The 23,620-nt window shown below is 38.4% G+C and overlaps 1 protein-coding gene across 2 annotated transcripts in view; it reads right to left on the reverse strand.

Annotated features, from left to right (window-relative positions):
• Positions 1-15,158: 15,158 nt before the first annotated feature.
• Positions 15,159-23,620, reverse strand: part of LRIG3 (leucine rich repeats and immunoglobulin like domains 3) — a 55,754-nt gene continuing 47,292 nt past the window's right edge. For both annotated transcript variants that reach the window (XM_040552021.1, XM_040552014.1), the window contains 7 exons: positions 22,639-22,959; positions 21,797-22,078; positions 20,738-21,190; positions 20,361-20,519; positions 19,151-19,294; positions 18,795-19,070; positions 15,159-15,868 (listed from right to left, as the gene is read on the reverse strand). In XM_040552021.1, coding sequence (XP_040407955.1) covers positions 15,624-15,868; positions 18,795-19,070; positions 19,151-19,294; positions 20,361-20,519; positions 20,738-21,190; positions 21,797-22,078; positions 22,639-22,959 — 1,880 coding nt within the window. In that variant the 3' untranslated portion in view covers positions 15,159-15,623. The remainder of the gene's footprint in view (positions 15,869-18,794; positions 19,071-19,150; positions 19,295-20,360; positions 20,520-20,737; positions 21,191-21,796; positions 22,079-22,638; positions 22,960-23,620) is intronic.

The following is a 23,620-nucleotide window of genomic DNA, read 5'->3' on the forward strand; positions in this document are numbered from 1 at the left end:
CATATTAAATAGGGAGTGAAAATAATGCAATCATGCTATTTTTAATGCCTTTGTGTCTTAGGGAATCATTTTAATCTGTCTTTTTGTTATTCATTCCCCTCAGCTGGATTATGTTACACTGAAATTCTGCGCACTCCCCTCTGTATTCAAATCCAGCCTATCCCAATATAGAGAAAGAAAGAAGAGACTTCGGGTTTCTGGCTCTGACTTTCTACATGACCTTGGACAACTCAGCACACAGTTGACTGATTTATTTTTCCCACCATCACAATTTTTAAAGACTTTTTTTTTTCTCTGATGTGTTGATATCATGAACTGAAATTACGTTATTGCCAGAAAGCCTGTCACAGGAATTTGGCAAAGCAGCAGAAATGCGTGAGACCGAATTGTTACAAAAAATCCCTTAAAACAGCATTGGGGGCTATTCCAGTTTAGGGAAGATTGTTTTACCAGTGCTCGTCACATCCCTACTATGCATATAAGGAGGGAACGTTGTTCTCCAGAATTGACAAAGTCACAAACCATAAATTCACTAACATAAACAGATAAAATGTTAAAGCTTTTTAAAACTCCTATCTCAATATAGATTGCACTTGTAGCTTTCTTTTATCAGCTCAGCACTTTCCACATATACACACAAAATTAAGGTGATTGTTAAAGACTTACAGGTTAAAACCATAAATAAAAAAAAAAAGTCAATAGATAACAGTAATGTATCCCATCTTTCTTTTTTATCAGCCAAGTGTAAAACATTGGAACAGCCATTGAACATGGGTTTAATTGAATCACAGTTGCTTAAGCAGTCTCAAGAGGTGATAAGTGAAAAAGTGTTATGCATGAAAGAAACAGGTTTCTGCAAGCCGGAAAAGCAATATGGCATGAGCCTAGTAATAAATTGTTGGTTATCTACTAACACCAAATTGCTACCAATGAAAATTATCTGTGAACATTTTAACAAGGAAGAGTAAATAGAAGATTTTACAACAAGCATGATTTAGTGTTTTTTTGTTTTGTTTTTTTTTTTAATTAGTGTCAGATTACCTGGAGATCTGGTCAAATTATTTACTGAAAATGATAATTCAGTGAATCCATTGAATTTCATCTTGAATAATTGTTTCCTGGTAGATTGCTGCTTAGATGTTTTTATGGCTGCTTTCCAAATTTTCGGGTTATGAACTTTGCTTTTCTGTAAATTTATTTTTCTTCTGCAAAAATTTTTGCAAATTTTAAAAGTATTGAAATTCAAAACTCAAGCTAGTACATTTGCTTTCCTAAATCACATGGTACTCATTATGTAAAGTCACTGAATCTGACTAGAAGTTTATAAGTTTACCTGCAAAAATCTTTTCTATACTTTAAGGTATTTTATTCTTTGACTTAGTTTCTGGATTAAATCCTGACCTCTCTAAAGCTAGTTGATTACAGCAAGAGCAAGGCATCGTATTACATATCTTACAAATAATTTAGAAATGCAATTGAATAAAACAGGAACGACACTTAGAAAATATCCAGAAAAGGATGGCAGCAGGTAAATTTGGCAATATTCCCCATTTGTGATCTCACATTGCCATTTATCCACCAAAATATGAAGCATTAGGGTTCCAGCATATCTGGCCAAGAGTATCATAAGTATCCAAAGTGGCCAAAATATCAGAAGTAATTCAATTCTGATGGAATTGAATAGGAAAGCATTCCAAAAATATCCCTGTGATCCCCACGATGCTGTAGAAATACTATACAAGTCAGAACAGGACTTCTCCTTTGACCTGTAGATTCTTTCTTTCCTTCCTTTCTTTCTTTCTTTCCTTCTTTCCTTCTCTCCTTCTTTCCTTCTTTCCTTCTTTTTCTTTCTTTCTTTCTTTCTTTCTTTCTTTCTTTCTTTCTTTCTTTCTTTCTTTCTTTCTTTCTTTCTTTCTTTCTTTCTTTCTTTTTCTCTTTCTTTCTTTCTTTTTCTTTCTTTCTTTCTTTCTTTCTTTCTTTCTTTCTTTCTTTCTTTCTTTCTTTCTCTCTCTCTCTCTTTCTCTCTTCCTTCCTTCCTTCCTTCCTTCCTTCCTTCCTTCCTTCCTTCCTTCCTTTTTTTCTCTCTTTCTCTCTTCCTTTCCTTTCCTTTCTTTTCCTTTCCTTTCCTTTCCTTTCCTTTCCTTTCCTTTCCTTTCCTTTCCTTTCCTTTCCTTTCCTTTCCTTTCCTTTCCTTTCCTTTCCTTTCCTTTCCTTTCCTTTCCTTTCCTTTCCTTTCCAAAAAAAAAAAAAAATACATTTTAATCTCTATTTTCATTCTGTATCTTGAGACTCACCTTATCCTTTGTTTACATATCTGGGTGGTGGTATTAAATTTTAAGAATTTCCATCAGAGAAATGTATATTTACTATTCAGACTTACAAAATAAATACTTACATAATGGAACATTTTATAACAAAACAGTAAATTAAATATAATACTCCTCCATGTTCCTTGGGCCCACCTCTCAGGATTCATAATCAGAGTGAATATATTAGGTCTTTGGGGAGCATGAGATAAAAACTGTGCCTGTTTTCACATTTATGTATTTAAAAAATTTTGTAGTTCCATTCAATTTAATGATGAATAGCTAGCTGTTAGAACCTCATGTGTAAAAATATAACATTTCTGAATGTGTGTGTGTTAGTGATAAAGTAGTCTCTCCATCACATGTGGAAAAAGCAAGGCAAAGCAAAATCATAGGCATGATTCCTGCTAACGCAGGTTGTTTCCCTTGATCCTATCTCTCTTCCCCAAGTATATTTCGTTGTATTTGATGAAACACAGGTACTTCCAGAAGGCTACCTGGTCCTGATGTGATCAGCCAGCCTCTGCAAGGCAAGGATGGCTATGCTTCCCTTAAAGCACTCTGATCATGTTTCAAGAGTGATAGGATGAATTTAAAAAAAATAAAATAAAATTTTCATTCTTGATCTGTACAATTTCTTTTATCTCTAGGTGGTTTTGTGTGCTCAGCTAACAAGGGACTTGAATGATCTTTTCAATTTAGAAAGTATTAATAGGAGATACAAATCATTCTGTTGCAAGAAAACTAATTCTTTTTAGATGACAAAATGGAAGGACAATACCCTCAATACCCTTCACCAAATACACAAAACTAAACAGGAAACCAAACTCAAAAGTTGAAAGTAAACACCTATTAAGTACTAATTAACTTATTAATTAAGATTAATCAGCCAGCTGCAGAGCAAAGCCAACTACCTTGTGTACGAAATTATGATGAGTGTGAGAAAAACAGAAATATGAGACATCTGGTGCACAAAGGTGGACGTCAGGTTTGAAATAACTGGGAGCTGGGGAATGCTCTGCAGGCAGATGTGGAGCTGCCTCTTCTTTTCAAAGGAATGACCCTTTCAAAGAATGACTTGCTTTTGCCTGCTTATATTAGAATACAAATATCCAAGCATGGCAAAGTGGTAACCATTTCCACTTGAGGTTTACAACCCAGATGATTATAATATAGGAGAAAAGATCATGCTTATCTTATAAATACATATCCATATATTTATGAATCTCAGATGAAGGTGAAAAGGAGACAAATATGAAAAACAAGACCACTAGGCTTTGAAGGTACTTTATCTCTGTGTATATATGTTGAAAAAAAAATATCCTTTTTTTCCAAACAAAACTAGGACTCAGGCTAATGCATCTCTCAGGCCATAAGCAGTATGTACTAATTTCAGGGCTTTTTCAACTGTCTACCACCTGTCTGGGAATTTGTTTCACCCAGTTTTGCCATCTAACAGTTAAACACCTGCTCTCTGTGGTCTCTATGGAGGTTCCCTATGAAGAGAGAGAGACTGATCAGCCACATCTCCTGGAAATGCTGTTTCTAGGAATTGTCAAGGAGCATACCAATGATTCCTTCTTTGCCTCCAGGAAAGGCTGGGTGGTTACACAGATGCCTTACTTTTAGGTGATGGAAGCACCATGAGGTAACTTCCAACAATAGGCAAGTTTAGGGTAAGAAATGTCATCCAGCCATATATTACTTGTATGGAGAGAAAGGTTCCTGCACCTCTGGATTGTCTGCAGTACAAATGTTTTGTTACGTTCCTGAACTGAGATGCAGGAGTTACTGCAACAACAACTTCCGACATGTAGGTGGTCTGAATATGAATTTGTTTAGTTTATTATGTTCTGGGAAAAGTTAAAGCTTCTCTTGTTTTTCTTTCACTGCCTTCTCCTACATACACTGTTTCAGGTTTAAGGCTAGAATATTAAAATGGAACAGTGTAATTAAAATTATACATGTGTTTTAAAGAACTAACATATTCAGTGTGAATAGAATGGAGATCAGACAAGCTCACGTGTCAGAGTATGTTATTACTTTTAATTAAAATTCAGGTTTCTGAGAAATGACACATTTCAAACATTGATTCAATTGATTTATTTCCATCACTTGTTGGTGCCAATTAATTGCTGGCTGTATTAATAAGAAATTAGATCATTTTAATAGAAAGATCTAAACCCAGTGTTCCATTGCGCTGTTACAAGCCCTTCCAGTAGTTCTGTACTTAACTGTTAGAACACTAAAATAATCTTAATGGGAATATTATCACTGACTTCAAACAAGGCCAGCTGGTACTCAGTTGTAACAGGACTGGCCTCAGAACAAGAAAATATCTTTTCATGATTCTGCCCAACAGAAATTCATTTTTTTTTTACTTCCTTTGACTATCCCAGTTCTTGAAGATCTGCAGTTTTGTTAGGGTTGTACTATAAGTTTTGTGGACTCCACAAAGGTGGTTTAATTAAACATAAAGGATACACTTAAAGATTAAATTTTTTTGTTCTTCTACTAAAGGTGCTTCAATATTTAACTCAATTTTCAAAATAAAGGTAATTGTTCATAATTGCCATTGTTGATTTATCCTTGGTTGGATGGGTTTAGAAGAAGGTGATGCCAGAAATGGGTGCTAAATCGATTAAGGGAAAGTAAGTCGTATTCAAAGGTAAATACAGAAGTTTGCCTTCTTTGCCCCTTTAGCTCTTTCATTCCTTTAGAGAAGGGATACACTTACCTGCTGATTCCAGATGTAATAGGAGGCTGGAGGCCTGTCTTTTGGTCATCTAAAATGAAGTGGGAAGAATCCCAGCCCTAACTACTACCTGCATGAGTTAAAACCTCCACCAAAGTCATCAGGCTTCACAGTGTGGGCTCTTCACAGTGCACGTGAGGAAATACAGATCTTTCAGGGCTGGGTGGTGATGATGCCCAACATACAACTCTGTCATAAAAGACAATGAACGTATTCTTCATAATAACCTATGGCAGAACAGTTTGATTTCATTTCATTCAACAGAGTTCAAAATGCGTAGAGTAGTCCCTCTTCTTTGAGACAGTAAGACAGAAGTCCAAATTTCCAGTCTCCTTCCCTCCACCCCAAACTCCAGCATACAGGGACAGCTGCAGGGAGGAGCCAGCCAGATTCCTCTTGCTGTTTTGTTTGGACTTTCTTGGGATTTTTTGGTAGCTGATCATCCTCATTCCTCCCAGCCCATGAACAATTATACTACCCAGTTTTTATATTCCTCCCACACACACTCCTCCCTGGATATTTTCTTTCTCTTCTCATATATTTCTTCTTGACAGTTATTGAGTCTTCCCACCATAACCTCCTGACAAAAATGAGCCATCACACAGGACCACTCCTATATTTTAGCCCTTGCCATCTCTGTGCAGGCTGGAGGTCTGCTCAAGGAGGAACCTTGCCAAGTGGGAGCTAGCCTGGTGTGGCTTCTTGGCACTGACCAGCAACAGCAACAGTAACAAGCAGCTACTGCTTAAGGGGAAAATCAACTCTTTTGGGTCACCTTTTGGACCAGTTCTTTTTCAGTTGTGCAGGACATACATTTAGGTATGCTATTTTGCAAAATGCAGGGTAATTATAATTTTTGCGCACAGACTGATTTTGAAGCATGCTGAGAATAAAATCATGAATGTTCCCTTAAATCAAACATTTTGCTGGCTGTGAGGACTTTAGGTTTAAGTATGCTCTGTTTGGGAAATGCTGGTATAAATACTGATAACTGTACAAGAGTAGATAACAGGAAAAAAAAAACAACTTACTGTTCGTTTTTCCAGTTTAGTTGATTTATTTTGAAAACTTTACAGTTTAATAATCCTTCTCGGTTCACAATCCTATTACACATTAGTAGGTAGATTATATCTGAAATAAATTTAAGTAGTGAAAATACAGTATTCATACATCACCATATCTAAGAAATCGCGTGTTTCCAGGCAGCTGAAGACAGAAAGCACATGAAGATATTGAAAAGGTTAAATACTCTTGTTTAACTTTAGTAATACCACCTGATTTTAAAGACTACAGCTTTTTTTTTTTTAAAAAAACAAAAAAAAACATTCTTTTAACACCAGTTTTGCATGCAGATCTATGTTAGTCACGATATCTGTGGACTATAGATGTTATTGTGTTCTAAATCATGTTTCTGTAGTGATGATTGAAATAATAGCTAAGAAAGAGGTTCTTAGGCTGAGCTTATTATTTGATTGTTAATCAATAATATTTTCTGGCAGTGATTGTAAGAGAGGTGATATTCATAGAATCAGTGTTCTTAGAGCACGGCAGAAACAGCTCACCAAATTCTAAGATATCTCAATGTTTCACCCTCAGCTATTGTGTAACAACTCCGGAGTAGTCCTGCACTCGTGAATTCAAATTGAACAGCCAGAAGCTACTTACTTTGGGCAGAAGGATGGTCTGACTCCTTGACAGGCTCAGCACATGTTCACGTGAAGGCCAGCTCCTGCAGGAAAGGCAGAAGAAAGGGCATGCTCAGGGAGCCCGGACTGGGCCACCTCCTCAGCACAGGCTACTCAAGCAGATGAGTCATATTCCTAAATACAACCATACCTTGAAGTGGCCTAAAAGGATGTGGGATTAGAAGCTGATTAGCTTGGACAAGGAGGAAACTGCCAAACGTCTTGCTTCTGGGACTTGATCCCACAAGGAAACAGGAAAGAAAAAGATGTTTGGATAAGGCATATCCCAACCCTTGTGGGGCACTGCGGACCATCAGGATAGAGCTCCAGCTCACTGCTGGTTGCTCTTGAAGACAATCAGGGGTGGCTTGGCTCAGTCCTTGGAGATGCAGCTGCTCTCAGTGGGTTACTGGAAAGGCTCTTTTGTCACTACTTGAATCAATGCCATGAAGCCTGGCATGGCTCATCAGGGCTGGCTCCTACCATGGCTGCAGCAGCCTGCTTGCTTCAATTTGCACTTAATTCTCACTGAAACTTAGTTAGCAAGATTATTTTGATTTTAATGAAGGGATTTCTTTTCTAATTTGGTTCAAGTAGCTGAATTAAATCATGGATGCGGTGAAACACCCAGGGAACTCTTTAGGAAGAATGAGTACGTGAGAACCTCCACTGCCCACCCTCCCCACATACACGTGTGTACACACACACACACTTTATTTATGACTTTGTTTCCACCTGCGCTGACATGGCTGGGAATTTACAACGACATTGAAAATGTTACAAGCAGTAACCTCATGAATTCCACATTTTACTGAGCTGCATTATTATGGAACATTTGTCACCCAGCCAAATGCTATGTCAGCCCCATAATTGATTTACAGCAACATCTGTAAGAACATTTGAAGAAGAGGAGGCAACTAATGTGCACACTTGAATTCAGTCTTTCAGTGAAACTAATGATGGTAGGAGATTCACAAACAAACAGAAAACACTAGAAATAAACAACATGTTTAAAAATGTATATGCTAAACATTACAAGAAATAAAAAAATGCATTACTTTTCAGACAGAAGAATAACCACAGCTGTTCTAGGCATGTTTTAACTTAGCTATATAAAACATCCGGCCCTAAAAAGGCAGACCTTTTATTTTTTATTTTTATTTTTATTTTTTTTCCCTGAGGAAAATTTGAAGCTTAAACAGGAAGCCCACATAGGCTCAAAACTCCTTTGTGAAAGACCTCATTAAAAGAAAATATATTAAAAAAAAAATCCACCAAATTTATATAATAGTCATTTTGTAATTGCTATGAACTATATGAACAAATCTCTGCTTTTCCATTTTAGAATGTTTTGTGAGGAGGAAAGAGGTCCAACACTACTGGAGAGTTGGAAAGGTTGGGTTGGAAGGAGGAGTGCCTTTCCCCGATCACTCTTCCCAGCCTCTGTGCCTAAAATAATTTTTCTGTTTGCTTATTAAACATTTCTTCTGTGAGACAGTAAAGAAAACAAGGAAGACAGTTGATAATATTTAGGAATGCTGGATATGATTTCCATCATCCTGCAATACAGTGATACTTAAGGAAAAAAAAAAAAAAAAAAGGTTGATCAAATGTCATAGACTTTAGAAAGTTTGCTCAGAATCATTGTAGGAGGGAGACCTGTGTGATGCAGCCTCTTGTTTGCACTTCACTTTAATGGGAGTGCTGATGTGGGCAGTGCTCATGCAGCTCCTGAATGCTGCTAAATGCTGCTGGGGGTTTGCTGCAGCAAGACAAGCAGGGGTGGTGATGTGTCCAGAGAGGCCACTTGGTGCTGGGAGTAAAACCATGCTAGGTTACACAGGAAGATCAGGGACTACCTTTCTGCAATTCTCCAGACGTATGGAGACTGAAAATAAATCTAATCGCACAGAAAAATATTAAGCCTGACTCTACGGCCATAGAAACTTGTTGAGTCAGAACTGTTAGGAAGAAATCAGGACAAGAAACATGCTCTGGCAGCAAAGAGAATCAATCCACAGGGACCTGCCGAAGTCAGATCAAATGGATTTGGAAAGAGGGATGTGTAGTGGGGAGAAAACAAGTGACAGCTTTGCCCACAGGAGCACTGCACCTGCACTGTGCTGTGCTGATAACCTGCAGGGCTCTGTGTTCTGTACAGAAAGGTGAGAGCTTCTTAGGAATTTAAAAATAAAAATAATTTTGCAACAGCAAGTAATTCCAAAGTGAAAAGTCAAAGCATTTCCATTTTCTAGAACTTTTTTCATGCTCTGATTTAATCAATTTAGCAAAAAGAGTTCTGTGGCTCAGTGTCAGAGTTTCTCTTTTCAATTTCATCCCTTTTTTTAAAGAAAAAAAAAGAACTTACTTTTTTGAGTGAAAATGCTATTTCTTATGAAATTGCTACAGTGTGCTGGTAGGTGAAAGAAGCAGAGTTGTTACAAGCTACAGAGCAATAAACAAACACATTTTTAAAATGAGGCACTTCAGAACCTTCGTTCACATTAAAACATAATTTTATTCATTAAGTTAATACAGCTTTCTGATTAGTCATATTTTCCATCATTGCCATCATTTTACTACTCTACCTACTGTGTGGTCACAGTTATGTGAAATTTAATTCATCCTAAGTACTATTTTACACATAGGTTTTGTCCTCGTGCCAAAATCCACGAGCAGATTAACTTTTCCCTGCTTACAGCAAATACCTGCGAAGCCGCTGCAAGTGCCCCTGACACTTTCCATTCTTCAGCTTACACAGAGGGCTGTGTCAGCTAATTATGATGAGGGCCATGTTTCCCCTTTCCTGAGGGAAGGTTAATAGCAGAAAGAAGTTTACGCTAATAAAGAATATGATCAGTGCGTGGCAGAAGCCAGGCTCTGGGCAGTTGGCTGCCGTAGCACTGATGCTCTCTAAATGTTGCTGGCATACAAACCCACAGCAGGTAGCAGTACAAGTACACCTTGTTTTAAGCCAGCAAACGAACTAGTTTCAGTTATAAGAGCTGGCTTGTTTATGTCTTCTACCACTTACTCAAGCAGTAGCTTCTTCATAGCTGCACTAGTGACCCCCAGCTGTACAAAGCTACTGAACAGTACTCTCCTTGGGAGATGTGTTACAATTATTATGCGATACCAGTGGACCAAGTTCTTTTTTGTGCTAGCTCTCTGGTTTTCAGCTTTGTCAGTCAATAGTTCACAATATCTTTCTGCTTGTAGTCAGGTAAGCCACGAGCAGAATGAGGGAACTCTTGATACAAAATGAAGGAATAAGTCTTCCTGATTATTTGTAAGAGTATAAAATCAAAATGAGATTGAAAAGCAGTATCAAAAACTCCTAACCTGTCTGGAAAAGGTGTACATCTCTCTTCAGATGCAATTCTCCCTTCCATCTGGAGGGCCTTTTGTCACCAGCAATTCTGCCATATGTGGACTGAGCATCAGAAAAGTTTCTCACGAAGTATCTCCAGCTCAAACATATTCTGTGTCCTGCAGAAAATGATATAGTTGCCCTGTTCAATAGCTGACAGAGCAACTCTAGCTTCTTGATAAACGTATTGAACTCTGTTACGAGGGAATGAATGGTAAAATCTGCATAAATTATTCCCTTGGAATAAAAAGATTATTCAAAACCACTTCATGATACAACAGGAACATGTATTCCTCTCCTACATTCACTGTAGATCTCTGTAGATCTGACTTACAGCACCGTGGCATGCCAACACATTGGCGGCAGGGCAGAATTAGATACTACTGTGAGCACCTACAAAAATGAGCATAAAACCCCACCACCGTTGATGAATGGAGGATGGGACCCCGAATTCTCCATGTTATAGTAATGCAAACTTGAAGACAGAAGCATAAACAAAACCTGAACATCAATGTCCATTCCTCCGTTACAGTCTTTTTCAGTAGTTTCTAAAATAAGCAGACTGGACACCAGGATTAGAGCCAAAGGTAGTTCCTTGAACTATATAGGAGCTTATGTTTTTGCATGCTTTTGCTTCAAATGAAGCCAAAGCCTCACTGTTTGAGGAGACATTCAGTTGGACTCAATGATCTTTCTAGGTCCCTTCCAAATGAAACCATTCTTTCTATTCTATATTGCTTCAAATGGCTGTATAATCAACACCTGAATTTTGATTATCCAGCAGTGGACCCAGAACATAAATCACAGATTCTACATGCACATCAGCAAAGGAAGAGCTGACAATAATTAAGGTGGATTATACATTGCTATGGCAAACAAGGGGCTCTTCGGACCATGCTGCATACAAGTCTTTCAGAGTAATAGCATCACAGCCTACATAATCTCAAAGCCTGATTTATATTCAGGTGATCTGATTACCTTGGTCAAGCAAGTAAAATCCTAATTTCCAGTGTGAAAATTTCACATTTGAAATTTGCAGGGCTTAAAGTTATTCACCATCCATTTCAGAACATAGTTTATACAGGTGTTCAGACTGCAAGCTCCTGCATTGCATTTGTTGGTGAAGAGCCCACAGTCAACAATCAAGCTGAATGGATATAACAAGCAAGCGCTTTGAAGTGACTGTACTGATGTCTGTGGAAAACTGAAGTACTGTAACTGAAGTCTATAACCTAGAATAATTTGTGCTTCTGTTCTCTGTTGTGTGGGAAATAAAATCCTGGAGTTGAGACACAATGCCTAAATTTGTTTTACAAGCAGTGAACTTAAATTACTACCGATTTTACTTTCAGGTCCTGTTATTCCATGACATTCTTTAGACACATGGACCATCAGTCAGTGGACCCCACAGAGCACATGACTCTGGGAAACTATGCATTGTACCAGCAATATTTAGTCTCGAACACACACACACACAGAGGGAATAACAAATGGATCGTGTTTCTTGTGGACCAGAAAAGGAGAATTTAGATGCAGTAAGACATAACTCTCCAGATGACACACCCTTTGGTACATAGCTGCCTTTGGCATTTTAGAGCACAGAGAATGAGTGGAACTAAATACACAAAAAGTAGTGTAAAGAATAAGGAAATGCATGCATTATATTATAAATATTTTATATTCTGTCTCTTCAATTATGCATTTACTGCATATTCAGACAAAGTTTTCTAAAGCTGTGACTAGCCTGCCTCCGCATGCTTCCTCTCGTCTCCTCAGCACTGCTGACTTCTTGCCTTGAACTACACTGTGCTCTGCAAACCGAATACATTTGCCCTAGCTTGCAACCACAGTGACAGGGCAAGACAAGAAAATGGAAACAGAGTAGTGTGGGTTATCAAAGAGGGTCCCTAAAGGACATGGAAGCAGTACTGAACTGCAGAAGAAAAGGCAGCCTGGGAAATTGGAGAGACCTCCTGTATCTTTCAGTAAGATAGGATAGGGCCATATCCTGTGTCAGTGGAACAACTGAGTCCTAATCCTTAGGCACGACCACCCTCATAAGCACTTTTTGCCACACATAACTGCACAAAGGCACTATATGGCTTTAGTTCCCAGGTGCAATACTTCCACAAAATATAATAAAGAAAGGTATCTGGTAAGCTCCTCTTCTAAGTAAAACTGTATGTACAAGAAGTGCGCCTCGTAGTACACTGATTTCCTCTCTTCACTAAAGAGACTGAGGCTCTCCCCACCACTTTTCAGATAAAGAAATGTCATACAGCTACTTAGCGAAAATATTAAATTAGTCAGACACATTCTCTGCAATAAGAGTCTGCACAGCTTCTGAACGGAAGGCTGGATGCTACAATTTTGAACATATAAAACCTTAAGAAACTCTACAGTAATTCAGGACACAATGCTGTGGCTTAGAATTCATTTTAATTTTTTTTTTTGTTTTCTGTAGTCAACTCTAAATGGATCGTGACGGTGCCACAATGAAAACTAGTTAGGCCCAAACTTTCTTCTGAACAATATGGCTGCTTTTCTAATTGTGGACTCATTAGATTTGTTTAGTTAGGAAATGCTTGCTCCAGAGAGATTCCAGTAAACATATCATTCCAGTTCTCTCTTTAAAGTGATTATTCAGAGCTTGCAGAAATCTATACCTCATCAATTGTTTGTATGAGTTTATTGGGCAGAACAGTTTGTGTAATATATTAAGAGCATACTGCCCCTAAATAGCATTTTACAAGTATTAGGTGACAAAATTTCAGTTACTGCTGGTGAAAAAGCTGCAAAATGTCTGTTCTGTCATTCAGCAACACTTCTCATTCTAAGGCTCTTCTAAGATTCAGTGTAAGCTTTATTCAGTGTTGGCCGCAATTTATTTTCTTATCACATCAGCTTATGATTTAGCTTTCAGCTGTGTAAACACCAATCTACCAGCTCCCTAACCTCTGGATCTTCAGAGGAAAGAGAATGAACGCAACACTTGCAAGTTTTTAAAAACAGATGTTTGGTTATATCAACAGTTTTTAAAAGAACTAGTAAGTCATCACAGCTATCTTGCAGTTTACAATTACCACTGTATTTAAGCACAATAAACATGAAAACTCAAACTACCAAAAGGACTTATGAGCATTCATTCCTGAGTATTTAAGGCATCAATTGCAGTCATTTGTATTTTTAGGCTGCTAAAAGAAATCTGATGGGAAGGGTCTAAAATTCAGGCATTGACCCTGAACCTCTACTTGGGTACACGGATCCACGTCCCTGGAAGACCAGGATTTTTATACTCTCTAACAGAAAGTCCAAAAAGAAAGTATTTAAGGGGGAAGATGAAAGAGGGATAAACAAGTGACACTGTCTCCGTTCCCAACCTTACCCTGGCTACAGAAAACAAACTTAAAGCTTGTTTTTCATGATGGACCTTTAACATGGAGTCATAAGTATAAACATTAATGGAATGAAAGATGTAGTTATTTTTTAAAACTTTTTTTTTTAGATATGTCAAAAAGCAAAGGAATCACACACCCCTCCAGCTCTCCTCCCCTTAAAAAAAAAAAAAAAAAAAAAAAAAGCTGGGATCAGTGGTGGGAAGAAGTGATCTTGAGTTACTGACTGAATCAAATTTAAGATTTCTTGCCTTATTGACTTATAGCTTTGTGCTTAACTTGGGAAAAATTAATCTCTTCCAAAATGCACTTAATTATAATCAAATACCCATATCAACGTATGTCACCACATCAGCACATCTGGCAGCAATGAAGACAAATTAACAATAAGAGTCAGAAAATCTGGCAAATATGATAAACTAAGGCACGCAAAATCCATTCTCTCCACTTAGACCACCAGTGACTAAGGATGGATTAACTTCCTGTCTCTAATACTAGCACCTAAATTAAAGGAAAATTGCATCGCAATCTGGGTACCAGGTTTCTGGCTGCAAACAACAGAAAGCCCTTAGCTCAGCTACACTAGGCAGTGAAACCTTTCCTCTAGCTTTAGCTATGTCTGTGATGGTCTCCTCTAACAGCTGCTTTTAATTTAGTTTAAAAGAAGTGATTTGGCAACCATGTAAGTTTGCACCTACAAAGTAGACAGATTTAAAAAGCCAGTGTCCTGTAATATTAACCATTTTGGAGTCTCGCTGTTTTAATGCAGCGATGACAACAGGATTCACAGCTTTTTTAAATAGTAGGCATCTGTAAATAGAAATCCAAAATAGAGTGTTTTCACTTAGTTTTAATTACCTTTTTAGAGTAAGCAACCTCTTTCTCTGACTTCGTATAGTTAAAGGCATTGGGTTCATTACTGCAAATTTAATCCAGCAATTTACAATTGCTCAACTTGACTGAGCAATTGAATGAAGCACAGATCTCATCTATAACCAGAAAAGGGCTGTTGAATAAGGAACAGAAGCATGAGTTAAACCAAAGAAAACATTATCTTGTACTTGGATTACCTTTTTATGTTGGGCATGGAAGTGGTTGCAGAAGCAAAAAATAGGGAGAAAGGGTATGGGAAAGCAAAGACTCAGACATGCACTGCATATTTGGCAAACATTTAACAGTACACCACTTAGAAAAGAGTGATGGTACCAGGCAGACTTCCAGCACCTTTCCTCTTTTTTTTTTTTTTTTTTCTAAGTAGCTTGATATGGATTTGTGCATATCCTCCACCAGATGCATGCACACTAGTTGCGGGCACAGGCAGACAGTGTTACAGTCTTGTGTGCATGAAAACTGAGAATGCATGCATACATAGTTGATTGTGGGAATGCAGAAAGTGGAAGATTTGCATATTTATTTTGGCACAAATAGATTGAAGCTATCTTACCAACCACGAGGAATTGTGGCAGGACCACACCCACTCTTAGAAGCTGAACACATTTAACACAGTAAATCCAGAAACACAAGTTTCAGGCAAATCAAGGTGAAAATATGCAACAGAAGGTACCTACAGATGCAATACTCCTTTTCTCTACCTACAAACACAATTCACACTTCTCATTCTTCATACAGTAATGTATGGTCAGAGACCACATGGCAGCATAGTTTATTAAAAGTAATGTGCAAATAAGATGCATGATACCTGCAAACAGCATGGAGTTTCCATTTATAAAAAAGGTACAAGTAACAGTACAAAATTAGAATGCTTACTACTCATTTCAATAAAATGAAGTCTGACATAGAAATACATATGCTGTATTATTTACACCATTAATTTACAAGATATTATTTGCATAAAACAAAGCTATAAAATAATTAGAAATATAGTATTTTTTATAAGGAATGCTTTCCCTGTATAAAAACTTAGAGCATTTTGGCAATTTTGTTTTATTTGAATAAAAATGCATTTATTTGTTCTGAGTTCATAGCATCATGTGGTTTCTTTCTTCCCTTCTTCCTTTCCTTATTCCCTTTTTAAATAAAATTCCACACTGAGGTAGTAGTATGTCAAAGTATTTCTTTGGTTCCAGAAATCAATGGCAGGTCCAAAAGGAGCTATGTATCCAAATCACAGGATTGAAAAGTAGAAGTCCTGAAGTTTTCAAAGCACTGTTTGTAAGTATAAATGTTATCTTCTCCTCTAGAAACTGTCCTTTCCTTTCCATCTTCATCTGCCTCTGAATCAAAGTCCAATGAGGCATGAGGATTATTATGGGAGGTTTTTGGTTGGCAACTTGCTGGCTGTCTACGACTTGAAAGAGAGTCCAGCTGAGGCCTCCATAAAGGCTTTCCAAATGTTCCTGAAAGATAGCAAATGTGTAAGTACAGAAATATTGATGCAGACAGATTTGTGTTTCACTGAGGGCTTCACATTAGAATGAAAGCCAAGGACTGACACAAGTAAAAGTTCACAAAGGTGAGATTTTACGTAACTATTATTCTTCCCATTAAAAGAAAACCTAAGTGTAATCACAGCTATATGGCAAGATTCTGCCACCTGAGACATTATAAACATTTCCAACGTAAATGGCTTGACAGCCATACACACGACATAACTTCACTACCTTTGTTTTCATGACTACTCCCATGCCTGTTTTCTTTGGGGAAGGGCAGAGACCAAACTATAAACAAATCACAAGACCTGTTCTAATGCAGAACTGTTCTAAGTCAGAACAGTCACACTGTCCTGTTCTTCAGTGAACCAATGACACATGAAATCTGCAATGCAGTTCAGCACAAATTAAAAGAATAATTAGAATATGGTTATACAACACCCACCACTGTGCAATCTGAATGCTAAAACAGTCTTTCTTCTGGCTAACATTTCCTATTAGTAATAAAGGTCCTGTCAGCCAAACTATGCTTTCATTCGCACCTGTTCATTTCTCTGCCTGCAACTGGCTAGAACAGATATAAACCAAAGGAGAATGTGGCATTTCAGTTGAATGTCTATTTATAAATATCTGTATTCACTAGCCAGAAAATAATCGGTGTTCCCCTCACTCTTCACTATTGGTAAGGTGCTAGTGTTAACACAAGAAGGGCTTTCTCTGATGCCCTGATACAGCTGACAAGAAGTGTAGTATCTGTGATACTTGAAACACTTTCTGAGGAGAATGTGTTACAGGCTCATTTTTGAAGCCATACTTCTAGTTTTGGCTATTTGCTAAAAGCAGAAGTTTCAACTAAAATTGTAATTTGGGATGTTACTAAAAATGGATTTGGACAAGATCCGTATTTGTATCAATGATTTGCCAAGCAATTTTGCTCCTAACACAACATAAAAGGCTGTGCCTCAGCACCAAAGCCACAAATGAACCAGCTGTCTTAAAAAAAAAAATCCAAGCTGTGAACTTTCTGCCTCACACATCAGCAGTGATGTTAATGCCAACTGCCTTTCTTCATTGTGATTGTAGGGGCAAAAAGGGGGCTGGATTCGAAGACAATAATGCTGAAAGAAGCAACTCCAAACCTAAAGGCAGGAAAAGTATCAAGATCTCTTCCACATCTATCTCCAGGATCTAACCACAGGCTCTTCTGAGTCAAGAGTTTTAATGATAATTAATGTCCAAGACGGTGATAATGCAACTTGGGTTGGAAGTAGCTGAAAAAACTGACAAGTAAGCAGCTCTGCATAGGTTTTTAGGGCAGAAAGGGGAGTATGAACCCTCAAGGCTGTATCCTCTCACAGCAGAGCCACTTTCTTTCTGCAGGAGACGTGTGGTAAAGCCCTATCTGCACAGTCCTACCACTGCAATAGTGGCAGGCAGCCAGGAGGCTGTGTGCAGTCCCAGGGCCTCTGCCAGATGTTGTGGCATCTGCAATGTTTTATGTTTTGAACATCTGGCTTTTGAAGGGGTAAAGCTTCAGAACTTCTACCTCCCTCCCTACCCCTGGAGAACAAAGAGCCCAGTGATACGCATTCCCACAGGTTCCCTCGCCTCAGCAGGCAGATCCAGGCCCTGAACAAGTCTGCTGACACACGAGTCAGGAAAGAGTCGACAGTATCTGAGTGCACTTGGCACTCAGATATCACAGGCACGAAAGCAGTACGTGTGTTTATATGCATTTTAAATAAGCCAACCAAATCAACCCAAAAAATTAGTGAGCTTCAAAATTAAAGCAACCGTTTTCCCCTTCAGGAATTCTTCTGTCATTCACACCACGAAAAAAGAAGAGACAGGAGGGGTGGACAGAGCATTTTTCTACAGTGCCGTACTTTGAAGAGTAAATAGTTGTGGCTGACAACGTTACCATATATCCTCATACAGTAGAGTCAGTCTCCTCACCTGCCCCAGCCCTCCTGTGCACCTTTTGCCTGGTAGGCAAAACTTCTGGTATGCCTGAAGTTTGAGAAGATGTACTTAAGAACCCCAGCGTTTATGGAAATCTGCCAGCTACGTTAAGATAAAAATCATACTGCTGAAGAGATGTGTAAATGTGAGCTATTAAGACCTTCTGGTAATCTAAAATCTGCTCATTACACGGTTTTACTGCAATCACTTTTCTGTTCCCAAGCTTCAAACGTTCACTTTGCTGTACCTAACGCTCCTTAGGAGAGGGCTCACAGTTACACCCAGGGGTGAATCACCTCACTGGGCTACCACGTCTGTGGTACAAGTCCATGTATCTGAGGACTTCTTTGATGCAGGTCAATTCTGCTTCTGACTAAGCCCCGAGCCGCGCTCTGTGCAACACAGAAGAGGGCCCATATCCTGCCTAACTCCCAGTCCGATCCAGAGGGCACACCCAGTTCGGGAGCATCCAACTGTCCTGGTGCACTGCCGTGGAGATACAGTTTATATATACAGTTCTGTATCTCATCGTGTTGGGCATGCCTTAAAAATAGACACTGCCATATCGTAAATTACTTGGGAAGGAAGGGGGGAGGACACAAGAACACATGCAAAATGTCAAGTACAACTCTCCAACTGCCTTTCCTCAGCTACTTCCCATCTCTCCTCTCCTCCTTTCAATAGTACTTGTATTCCACATGCTGTATTATCTTACATAATTCGCTGACACCTGCTGAAAGAAACCCAAACAACATTGAACAAAACCATTTTTTCACAACACTAGTTATATGAGCAAAGCACTGTTAAAGAGTTACTTATAGTAGGAAGGGGAAACAAAAAGCTGAGAAATCAGATTTGCTTAGCGTTGCAAATAGGGAATGGCAGAGAATAAGGACACCAACAGCTTGAGTAAAAACAGTGAGAAACATACCCATGAAAGTGCTGTTACTGATAATAGATGAGGGTTCCAAACTTCTGTTTAAATCAAATTTGTCTGAGTTAAGACTTCTGCTTTTTAGTCCAGTTCCTTCATTTTGAGTATAAATGGAGGTAATCAATTTGCTATTTGTAGCCTGCATTCCAACAATGCCTACACATTGGTCAAAGGGATCTTCCAGTGGAGGCGAGTATTGATAACATTCCTTTTTCTTTAAATATCCAGACTCATATGGGTCCAGGCTTACTGTTCTTTGGTCAGGGCTGCAACCTAAAGAAGATGACAAATTATTTTCATATAGATTTATCATCGCGTAAAATTGAATTAGAATTTTTTTTTTTCCAACTTACTTGTGCTGCAGGCTTCAAAGGCCTCAGAATCACACGTGTTTCCTTTTAAATACAAAGTCCCTGAAGTCCCCAGATAGTGACATAGGAATGGATCTGCAACACCCTCCACGTCTGTTTCACTGCCATTATCTAGGTGGCAAATACCTTAAAAATATAATTGATATGTCAGCGTATGGTCTTTTATTAAGCTTCAATTTATGCTTTTTTGAGTAAATTCTGCTAAAAACCTCATCTTTTCAATTAAATTTCACAGTATATTCAGAGCTTGCTTAAGCTTAACCTAACCTTTTGATGAAAAGGCTAATTCTAGAAAGCATTCAATTAATTGGCTTGACTGAGAACGTGTCACACTTTGCTTCATTATATGATCAGAACCAAGGACTTGCTTCCTCTAAAGTACTGGAAGCCAGGCTCATTTTCTGTTGCATAGCAGAGCGCACTGCTCCTTTTGGAGCAGAGAGAGGTAATGAGAAATTTATGGGTGGAAAAGTCAGAGGGAGTCACTGGCTGCTCAAACAGCTCTTCTGACTTTCAGCTTAGCAGCACCTGAAAGCTATTGACTTGCTCCATGGTCCTTGCTCTGCAAAGAGGCAGCTCCTCTCGCTACCTCACAACTGCAGGACTTTCTCACCACTGCTCCACTGACATCAGCCCCAACTGCTGACGGCATCTCCATTCCTAACTCCTTCCCAGTAAGATGTATTTTCCTCCCAAACTGAGGTATGTTTTGGATTCTTAGGGGCCAAATATGTAAAAATACTGCAGCTTTAAATCTGCACTCACCTTAAATTGTTTATTGACTTTGACCCTAACAACTTTTCTAAAAGGAAACTTTATCAGTTATATTATACTAAAGTTACTCCGGTATTAGCACCTATCTGTACATTGCATTACAAGCATCCTTTTCAAGCTACATCAGAGGAAGACACAATTCTTTTTGGACACTCTTGTTTTGGAAATGTGATCATCAGTTTAAAGTTACCCTTGAGACTACAGAAAAAGATAAGCAAAGCCATAGTGTCATTTGGATGAACAGAACCAAGTTTCTGCTATTAGCTTGTTGATGCAATCACATGCAATAAATCTTATGCCCTCTCTTCAACTTTAGTGAAGATGTTTCACTAGTGCTATTTCAATAAATTAGAAAGACAATAGCCAAACTGTAGCTCCTCAAGTGAACTGGAAAATCTGCTTTACATTTCATACCCACCATTACTGTCCCTCTGCTGTAAGAAATACCCTCCCACAGAAGAGGTGAGAAACTGATGATGACTGCCATTTTCAGATGAACCATATCCATCCTGCCTTTCAGCCAGCGTGCCCTGGGATGACAGGTAACTTGGAATGTCAGCAGGCAAATTTGTTTCATCTGTGGTGAAGCAAAACATGCACAAAAGCCATCAGCATACTTCAGGGTTTGTAGAGCATTTTTAAATTTGTCAGCACAGTGCTGAAAGTAACAACCAATTTACTCTTCTGAATGAGTAAAAGCACATAGATGTTCCTACAAGAAAGCCATCGGAAAGTAACCACAAACGTTTTTGTTTTTTTTTTTTCCCTTCCAAGGCTAACCTTCAGTTTACACACCTGTATTTGTGATGCTGCAATCTTCATTTCTCCTTCTGGTGTGGTAGATGATGACCACCCACACCAAGGAAGTGCCCACCACGCAGCAAACCACAGCTATGATCACAATGCCAACCGTGGCCCATCCATCATCATCAAGTGATGGAGCAATGTTTTGAGGAGAATCACAGGTGGGAGTAGGAATTACGTTAAGACGAATGTTGCCTCGTTCTGTTCCAAGTGTATTAGACATTTCACAAGTGTACTTCCCAGCATCTTCTACATCTGTATCTACAATAATCAGTAACTGATTGCTTGCAGCAAAGAAATGTCTTTCTGTTACCACGAGAGGGCTGTCATCCTTAGTCCAGTTCAGTCGGGGTGGAGGGCTACCACCAGCAATACACTGCAAGACTGCAGTTTCACCTTTTGTTACACTTCGATCCAGCAAAGGCCGCAAAAACGATGGTGTTTCTGAAAAGAAAGAATAGGCTTTATATGACCTTGAAAGAATGGGAATATGCCCCTTTCCTTCACAGCTCAAGAGGAAAAGCTAAATTAAATGCATCAGTAAGGCCTAATGAAGCCTACTGTCGTTCTCAGAGAAAACACTTTCAAGGAATTTGAACTAAGAGCCTGCAGTTTGCTTGTTAGTTGATCAGATTTAGATGCTTGCTTTCCTTACAAAGATAAAAGGCCGAATCACACACACTTAAGAGTGTAAAGAAAAAGGTCAAAGATGGTTAACAAAACATCAGGAAATTAGAAGTTAAAAAAATCTATCTGTAAAGAAAGACATCAGCCCATTTTTCTTTTTTGACATATTAAAGTTGTTTCATCTACACCTGAGAAATGAAGCATAACTATCCTTTATTACTGTGCATTATAATAGTGACTGTGTGCTGGAATACATATTTCTAATCTATAATTATGTGTCAATACATAATATTTCAGAAGATTATAACTACTATTCGGCACTTTGAAAATAATGCTATTTTTAGTCAGCATATGATTTTAAAACTGCTCAGCAATAGTTCTGATCTTCAAGATTTATGTCATTAAGGATTGCCAATTTTTTACCTAGTACTGTTAACGTTGCATTAGCTGAAATGCTTCCAGCAGTGTTTTGAGCTGTACAGCTATAAACACCTGTGTCCTCGATTTTCACGTCAACAATAAAGAATACGTCATCTTCAGGCATGACATGCATACGTCTCTTGCGTGCTGCAGGAAAATCTGTTCCACCATCTTTCTGCCAAGCAATCTGGGGGACAGGATGCCCAACTGCAGCACATTCCAAACGTGCCATTGCCCCAGCACGAATAGTTAAGTCCATGGGAATCTTTGTAAACGAAGGCAGCACTAAAGGAAAATGAATGATACCAAAATGAATAAAAAATCATATATGAAAGACAGATTTATTTTTTAGCACAGCGTATTCATTATTTCAACACTCTTCTTAGGCCTAAAAATGCACTAAACCCATACAACCTGAATTTATCAATAGACAGCTAACAGAAAAGGAGGGAGATGTGAAGTCTGTAAGACTACCAAGATCAAAATCTAATTTCTAAGAGCTTCCTTCATGATCTTGCCACAGAAACTGTCTTTAAACAGTATAGACTTACCCCCTGCGAAGAAAAGATTAGTATTTAGATTAGTATTTTCCTGTTGCGTTGCACAGACTTTGTCACATTTACTAAAAACTTGGTTTGTTTTTTTCGCTATACTAGTTCAGCACAGTGGGGCCAGATGTAAAACTGGACGGTGATCCTGGAACCAGATACATTTCAAGAAGAAATCTCAGCTTATTAAGGGATCTTCTAAAAGATGCAGATGATGAGAATGGAAAGAAATATGTTTACATATCTTGATTAAAACGATTATACTTCAAATCCACAAGCAACAAGTAACATACTTACTGTTTACTGTAAGTTTGGCTTTAACAGAGTAGGATGAACCAAAGTGATTTGAAATAACACACTGGTATTTCCCTTCATTGCTGAATTCAACGTTGCGTAGCCGAAGGATGGTAGTATACTCCATCACTTCACCACCCTGTGCCCGCAGGTGTGCATAATTCTCCATTTCAGCATCATGCAGTAATTCATTGTCTTTCTTCCATGCAAAAGTCATTGGGGAATCACTACTGCTGGCTGCCGAACATACAAAACTCAAATTGGAGCCTTTAATTGCTGACTGGGTTTCTGGCTGGACAGTTATCTGCGGCTTAGGAAAATCATCTGCACAGAGGGGAGAAGGGAGAAAAACAAAAGGTAACACTGAGGAAGAGAAAAATATATGTGAGCCCTGAGGACTCTTTAGAAAGAGTTTGTAAGACTTGTTTTTATAGGTTTGAGAGAAGAGTCAAATAAGTATTTATAAAATGGATACACAATGCTTTCATTTTAAGTTTTGTCAGCCTTAGGGCATTTAAAGATGCCATATTTATGATTTTTTTTGTGCCAAGTCATCTCTTATTGAAAAGAAAGCACATTTAAAAGCGGACTGCATGTACAGTTTGTTCAACAGAAGCACTGAAAAGAACTACCCCTTGACATCTGTAAGAACTATTCCGAATGTCAGTCATGAAGCCTACCCTTCATCTTTACAACACCTGAGGTTGCTATGATTTTTTCTTTATTGAAAGCATAGTTCTGCTATCAGAAACAGCAAGTTAAAGCCCAGGGTTTTCCCAAAACCCATACACACAAAAAAAATCATGTACAAAAGTAATTTTTCAAATTATTTGCAGCTGTTTGGTACACCTTGCAAATGCAGTAGTGCTGAATCCCTTAAGAAGACACTACACAAAAATATCAAGCAGTTATTTTCTGGAGGTCCTTTCACTGTAAGTTACCCTAACAAGACTGTTACTTCACACAGTTAGTCGCCTTCTGAACT

This window comes from Cygnus olor, chromosome 1 (genome assembly GCF_009769625.2).
Source record: "Cygnus olor isolate bCygOlo1 chromosome 1, bCygOlo1.pri.v2, whole genome shotgun sequence".
In the NCBI taxonomy this organism is placed as follows: domain Eukaryota; kingdom Metazoa; phylum Chordata; class Aves; order Anseriformes; family Anatidae; genus Cygnus; species Cygnus olor.